Source organism: Quercus robur, chromosome 10 (assembly GCF_932294415.1).
Source record: "Quercus robur chromosome 10, dhQueRobu3.1, whole genome shotgun sequence".
In the NCBI taxonomy this organism is placed as follows: Eukaryota; Viridiplantae; Streptophyta; class Magnoliopsida; order Fagales; family Fagaceae; genus Quercus; species Quercus robur.
The window spans coordinates 11,432,225-11,440,514 of record NC_065543.1 but is presented as its reverse complement, the minus strand read 5'-3'; the positions used below and the strand labels follow the sequence as shown (position 1 = coordinate 11,440,514).

General features: G+C 32.6%; 1 protein-coding gene across 1 annotated transcript; it reads left to right on the top strand.

Moving 5' to 3' along the window:
• Positions 1-6,547: 6,547 nt before the first annotated feature.
• On the top strand, positions 6,548-7,837 carry LOC126702699 (calmodulin-like protein 3). The gene has a single exon (XM_050401520.1). It carries the CDS (start codon positions 6,865-6,867, stop codon positions 7,315-7,317), a length of 453 nt encoding a protein of 150 aa, XP_050257477.1. The 5' UTR covers positions 6,548-6,864; the 3' UTR covers positions 7,318-7,837.
• Positions 7,838-8,290: the final 453 nt, after the last annotated feature.

Genomic DNA, 8,290 nt, shown 5'->3' with positions numbered 1-8,290 from the left:
AATTATGGCTATAAGTACTAGAAAAAGAAAGAGTAAATTATAATTTTGTGCCAAAAAAATTTGGTACGGGTTTCATTTTGAACCTTTTGTTAGGGCCTGAAATAATAATTTAAAGAGAACATGTGGCATACTAGAAGATAGATAGCTAGAAAAAGAATGGATGATGAGGCGACCCAAGTGAGAAAAACTATAGCAAGGAATGACGCAACTTTCTTTGAAGTGGTTACAAGAGAAATGGGGCAGTTATATATCTTGAGTAAGTTAGAAGTAGCCACCTGGAGCTGTTACTAGAGCGGACATATATAGCAATTACATAGTCAACATGAGAATAGTTGCCTTAAGCAAGTTTTTGTTTTTTTTTTTTTTTTGAGAAACCGGCCCAGAAAGCAGGCCAGACTATTTTATTGCTGCAATATCAGAAACAAAAAAACTTATAAATGTCAGGAGGGATTGAATTTCTCCACACTTAAATAGGAAAAGAACTTATTTCTCTCCAGACTAGAGCATGTGTTAAAGCATTGCCTTGCCGACGCGTACGAGAGAAAGAAAAAAACTGAAAATAATTAACTGAAGACTTAATGTCTTTAATCAAATGACCCACAGAAGGGTGATAAATAGACTGATTTTTGATTGCCGAGATTGATTCCTCTGAGTCTCCTTCAAAGATCGAGATGTGCAAGTTGAGTTCTTTAAGAAAAACTACTGCCTGTCGAGCTGCCGAAGTTTCCAGGACAACTACGGATGATGGCAGAGGGATAATCTCGGACATTGCTGCCAGAACTTCACCAGTGGAGTCTCGGACCACAACTCCAATACCTGCTGCTCCCAATAATTGCATGTCAAGTGGTAGTGAGATTCAACAAAGGAGCGACGCTAGGAAAGCATAATAAGAAGTTGCCACTACAGTCTCAAGTTAAAATAAATATTCATTCTATAGAAAAAAGGATACCACGAAAATACTAGAGATCCTATTGAGATATTTTTAAGATAATTTTTTTTAGAAGTATTCTAAGATAATTTGTTCTTAGATTCTTAGGAGATCTTCTAGTTTTTAGTATTTGCGAAGAATTTATACTTGTAAGTGCTTTTCCTTGCAATTTATGATCTTTTCTGATCAAATCAAATTTATTTAAGTCTGATGCAAGATTTAGTTGTTAGTCTATGGTTGGTTTGCACTTATGCTTGCTTTCAATCAATTTGATGTTAGAATCATGACTTAGGATCTGATTTGGTTTTGTTTACTTCAAATTAATTTACTTCGAATTAGTTCACTTCGATGTAGTTTACTTTGATTAAGTGCACTTTGAGTTAGTCTGTTTAGGAATGGTTCACTTCGAGTCAGTTTGTTTTGAATCAAGTTATTTCTAATCAATAGCATTGGAATATGAGTCAGACTTAGAAATTGAAAATTAGTCTCTTGGGGACTGTAGTTACTTTAGTTTCTTATCTATCATTGAATTTGCATTGCAACAAAAAGTCTTCTTAAGTGAGGTATTTAAAACTGCAAACCCTAATATGCAAAATCAAATTTTATTTTGAATTGGGTTTTCACTTCAAGTACCTGCACACATTAATAAGAAATTAAACTTAATTAAAAATTGGTTTTTGATTAAACACCTTTAAATTTGAAAAGATCATACTTGGTCCCTCATAGGTCAAAAATCGAGAATTTTGGTTTCTTTTCATTTGTTTTGGTTTTCAGTTTTGCATGCCTAACGAAATACTGAAGTAACCCTTTTTTGAGGGACCAAATCAAATCAATTACATATCCAAGGGACCAAAATCAAACTAACTTCATATTTAAGGGACCAAAATTAAACCAATCCCATTGATCGATAAGATTGTTCTCTTTAAATTTTAGGTATCAGATATTAACTTTTTTAAATTTGAATGATCAAAATAAAACTTATCCCTAATTTAAAAGATCAAAAATGTAACTTAAAATATATATGCACATATATATATATATATATATATATATAACTACTTTGTGGGGGAAAAAAGTAGCATGGTGATGACTAATGAAACATCGATATATATCCTAATGTCTTTCGTTGGAACATTGCAATTGGAGGTTGCATTAGCTCAAAAAAGGTTTTCCATAACTACCTGTTGTAGGGATGGAGCCATGTTCAGACCAAAGGAGACCATCCTCCCACCTTAACTAATAGCTTGTTTGGATGGAGGGGGAGTAGAGGAGAGTAGAATAGAGGGAGGGAAAGTAAGTTAGATTATCTTGTTTGGATGTTTTTTAAGGGAGGAGGGGGAGAGATTTGGAGGGGTTTGTAGAGGTTCTGACTACTTCTAACCCTCATTTTTAATTCTCCTAAATTGTAGAGATTTGGAGGGAGAGTAGAGTATAGAAATGCTTGACCAAATGAATTACCAAATTTATCCTTACCATATTAACAAAATTACAAACTATGAAAAGACTAATTATTCCCCCCTCTCTTACTTAATTTTAAAGACATCAAAATAAAGTGGAGGATAACTATTCTCCTCTACTCTCCTCTCCCTCCAAACTTTCAAACATGGCATAAGGCTCCCATAAAAAATATGGCGCCATAATTGAGGTTCTGACTACTTCTCTCTAAAAGCATTTTTTTGATAATCAATCACGGTCAAACTTCTCCACTCTTTTGTTTTTATTTTTTATGGTCAAACTTCTCCTCTCTTTTGTTTTTATTTATTTTTATTTTTTTATCTTAACCATTCTTTTTCTATCTTACCCCTAAATTTACTCTCTTGCATGCCTAAAATTTATTGTCACAAGAAAGATTAAGAGAATCAACCATTTATCATTTAAAAATGAGATGTTTACAAATCTTGAATACAAATATTTAATTACTAATTTTGCATCTAAAAAAATTGAAAGTAATGAATTTTGAGTAAATAATTATAATATATAAATTTAAATAAACATTATTTATTCAATATCTAAATATAAGAGAATACTTTACTTAAAATGTTGCTTTAGCTTTGGGCCCCAAATTTTATCAAGTCAGCCCTAACCTACTCCATGGAACAAGCCACTCACAACTAATTGTGGATCCCATTTACTTATAAGGTCCACAAATTGTGAGTGGCATGCTTCATGGAGAAGATGCATAAGATATTTACAACTAATCAATCTATATAAATATATATATATATATATATATATTTATATAGATTGATTAGTTGTAAATATCTTATGCATCTTCTCCATTATATATATATATATATATATTTATATAAAAGCAGAGACATCACATGGGAGAGCATGAGGTTCTATTAAGTGGCACATTTCTTGAGACTTTCTCATTTCCACATCATCAAAGTTTGCATTTATGTAAAACTTTTAGTTCATTAAATGTGTCAATGGAGTAATATACTTTAAGAAAGTAAAAACCTCACGTGGGAGAACACGCGGTTTTGTCATGTGGCACTTTATTTGAGTAGCTTTTCATTTAGTTTTCCACCTCAACTTCTTTACATATTTTGGATTATGATAAAATTCTATAAATAGAATATTACTATTTTCATTGAGTGTTTAACCTACTACTATCATACATTAATACTTCAATAACATAAACGTGACATTATAAATTTTGGATGATATTTACATAAGCCAACTAAACATTAACATGAAATTACAAATTTTTTATGCTTACTCCAAGCCAATGAAGAAACAAAAATAATGATTAAAACTTTTAGAAAAAAAAATTATTAAACAAACAATCAAATAATTACACCACATTTGTTTTAAGAAGATATTACACCACATAATAACTGATTTCTAATTTATGTAACATTTTCTCTATAGCCTAAATTCTTTATCCCCTTAATTTTGCATTACATTATTAATTTAACAAAAATATCTTCATATTATCGCAACAGTACTTCATATTATTACTTAATTTTTTTTTTTAACATTCTATATAAGTTTTTCACATAACAATTTACAGTATTATCCGCGCATTGCATGAGGCCATTGTTAGTTAGGGATTAATTATCGTTGGCTCCACCTATGTGAGACTTTCTAATAATTAATACATAAATAAGAAAACCAAATTAGGTTCTGTTGCTAAAGTTCCAAAATCAATGAACTTGGTCACAATCAACAAACCAAATTAATTATCGAAACTCTATGAAGATTGGGGTATAGTTTAGAGTTTTGACTCTTGACCAGGAAAGGGATTGTACAAAGTGAACTAAAACTTCAAAAGCAGCGTAGCTGGAGGCACTTTGATGCTTGAAATCTTAGTTTGTAAGCCAACTGGCAATCTTGTCGAGTGGACTATAGTCTCTATACTCTATAGCGTAACCCCTCAACTTTTACTTTTTGCACTGGACCTATTTGCTTAGTGGGGTTCATGTATCGTGCATAATCACTCGCTCACTATGATGTTCCTCATTCTAATTAGAAAATAAAAATGTTGTTTCTCAGAGAAAGACTAATTCTCTCAAGTTAGTATGAGGAATTATTCTCCTAATATTCCCTTAAAAATATATAATAATAATAAAAAAAAACTTCCTAATAGGTTAAGAGGTTAAACCGAAAACCATATATTTATATGCGGGGTCTATTTATCCTATAGAGAGATACTACGTCTACAACATATTTATAACAAATCACAGGTGGTTAATTGTTATTGGTTCAAATTTCAAACTAACGCAAAGATTACTTTTTTGCTCCAATAATAACAACTAATAACAACTTGCCACTTAGGATTTGTTGTAAAAATGTTGTAGAAATGTTGTAGACATATCATTTCCCTTATCCTATAATAACAAATGCAGATTATATATGTTAGCGTGAGTTGAGGTGCAATCCTGAGATTGTGACAAACAAAGAAGACAAGAATTTTCTTAAATGAGTTGTCACTTCTTTTAATTTATTCATACTAATTGTTGTTACCAATATATGAATATGATGCTAGTAAGCTAAACATACACAATTTTGCACTATAAAGTCCCTCCCTATCAACTAAATTTGGAGGCACACAATTTTTTCCACAACTTTTAACATGATAGGTTGACATGACAGGTTATAAGAGTATTGTACAATTACTTTTACATGGACTTACCATTGACACTAATTTTATTTTCCATCAATCACAACTTGTTACTTTCTGTAGTTGTAGAAAATGTAAGTCTAATGTGCGAGACACATATATGAGATCTACCTTTGTATAAAAGAATGTGTAATACACAAGTACGCCGACTAATTTCATGTAAGCAAAAATGCATTTACTTAACAAAAAAGTATATGGACACAAAAGAGTATATCAAATAATTTCATGTAAGCAAGAATGCATTTACTTAACAAAAAAGTATATGAACACAATTTTTTACCATAACTTTTACATAACTTTAAAGTGGTCGATTGTAAGTGGTAGGAAAAAAGTATAAGGTTTATGAAAAAATGATTATCTACCAATCATAATCGACCACTTCATCAAATTGTAGCAAAATTTGTGGTCAAAGAAGAACTGTTTTTCTAATATCAAAGGGTTTTATTAAGTGTACCCTTAGAGCATACATTAATAAACCATTTTAAAAAGCTTTTTATGAGAAAATGAAAAAGTGATAAATTTTTTATCAACTTTTCATAAAAAGTTTTTAAAAATGAATGATTAATGTGTACCCTAAAGACATACATTAACCAAAGCATATAAAAAAAAAAAAAAACACTTAAATTTTTTATTATTAGGTGAACTCCCTTAATTATGGGAAGACAATAATAGGTTGCTCTTATTGTACGGCTGTACCTATGCAACTACAATTCACCTAAAAGGCTAAATAAAACTCACTATATACAAACAACCCTAATTCAATTTCAAGGTATTCTAATTCTTTGGAACGTCGGTCATTTTCAAGCCAGTCCAATATCCACATCAATTACCAAACCTCACCTAAAGAAAGAAATCCATTACTTTTTTTTTTTTTTGACTGAGAAACCATTACTATTACTTCATGAGAAATGCTAGTATTTTAACCCCAAAAAAATAAAAAAAAATGCTAATATCACAAAAAGTCTTACAATTTTTGCCACAACCATATGCCAAGTTACCCCACGAATCTACTAATATTTCCCATGTACATAATGAATTGTGAAGCTTTTTGTGTCAATTACATTTTTCTCACCGCATTGGCCCTATAGTAGCTAATACTTACTTCTCCTACTGCTGCCACGTGTCACCACCCCCCCACCAATGCACAAGTAGCCATTGAAGCACATCCAACGGTCAAAAATCTGCCGGCCTCCCTTTATTATTTAGCGCGTACCAGTCCCCAACGTCTCTCTCTCTCTCTCTTTGATTTCAGATCCGTTATCAACGGTCACATTTCTCTCCCTTTCATTTACACCATTTAAAAATTTTCAAAGCAACGGACAACAACTTTCTATAATTGTTTAGGTCTCACACATACACACTAAACAACAACAATTATAGCAACGCGTCTTTGTATTTGAAAATTGTAAACTTTAATGATAATAATTTGTGTCATCTGATCTAATACCGCGTAAAGTGTCACTATTATATGACAGCTCTTAAAAGCTCCCACCACCATCATCGTTCATCAACTCTCTCTACCATGGTGGATCCAATGCTCACCTTAATTCTTCTATTTAAGTAGCCAATTTTCTCTCCAAGTTTTTCTCAACAATATTATGCAAACAACACCCGCCACACAATCTCTCTCTCTCACTCACTTACTCTTTCCATATATGCCAACTATTTTTGTTAACAATTTTCCTTGTTTACAATACAACCTCCTTCCTTTGGTTCAATCTCCATAATTCTAATCCTCTTCCTCCCATCACCCTAACCACCACCACCACCGCTACCATTGTCATAATTGTCTCGTGCCCGAAAAAGAATGGACCCCATGGAGTTAAAGCGCGTGTTCCAATTGTTTGATCGAAATGGGGATGGGCGTATTACGAAGAAAGAATTGAATGATTCATTGGAGAATTTGGGTATCTTTATCCCGGATAAAGAGCTAATCCAAATGATTGAAAAGATTGACATTAACGGAGATGGTTGCGTGGATATTGATGAATTCGGGGAGTTGTACCAATCGATAATGGACGAGCGTGACGAGGAGGAGGACATGAAGGAGGCGTTTAATGTGTTTGATCAAAATGGTGATGGGTTCATCACTGTTGATGAATTAAGATCGGTTTTGGCATCTCTTGGTCTTAAACAAGGGAGGACTGTAGAGGATTGCAAGAAGATGATAATGAAGGTGGATGTGGATGGAGATGGTATGGTTAATTATAAGGAGTTTAAGCAAATGATGAAAGGTGGTGGGTTTAGTGCGTTGGGATGAAAAAAAAATAAAAATAAAACAGTGGTATTTTGAAGGGGGGTCCAATATAGGCTGTAAATATTTTGGAGATCCATTAGTAGTGATGAAATGTGATCCTTCTCATGGCTACATTCCTTTGGCTCAAGCCATTTCTGTAGTGTATAACGCCTGTCGGCATGTGTCGGACACACGCACCAATGCTCTTGGGATTTTTTTTTTTTTTGGGGTGGGGGGGGGGGGGGGGGGGTTGGTTTGGTTTGGTTCCATATTAATATCATCAAAGAAATTAATTAGTTGTGTTTTATTTGTGAGCTTTTGTGTTCGACTCTATAAGATTGGTGTGGAGGTTTCTTTTTTCTTTCTAATTTCCTGTGTCTTTATTTGTTCATGTTATTTTAATAGTGTGTATTGCTATGGATCTGATTCATTGTGGGGATGATTCAAGGGAAACCCAAGTTTTGGTAGGCTCTATTAGAGCAGAATTGTAAACCAAAGTCTTTCTAAAATCCGTTTATTAAGAATATTCAACTTATTTTTCTTAGTGATGATGTGTATGTCCTACTCAAGAGAGGAGAAGAGCGTATACACATTGTTTTTCTTTTAACAGCTAGCGTCTCAGTTAAAGTGTATTTGAACAGTAATTAAGTTACTGATGGCTCTTTGTTAGAGAATTCATGCCAAACAAAGGTGTCGGTCATTAAAGATGACTATGGGGAAGTAGGTGTGCAGATTCTCTCGACATATAAGAGAAGCTGCGGGTGTAGTAGCGGAACTTTAGGATGTTAGATTATTCACATTGGTGGTCTTAAATGACCAAAAAGTTATTTTAGCACCACAATCAACAAAAAACATACACATTGGAGCTGTCATATTTGAAAAAAAAAAGTGACAACTTGCTACAATGAACTGTTACCATAGTCCATTGTATGTAGCAAGTTGCTACTTGCTTTATATATATATATATATATATATATATATATTTATATGTTATTCA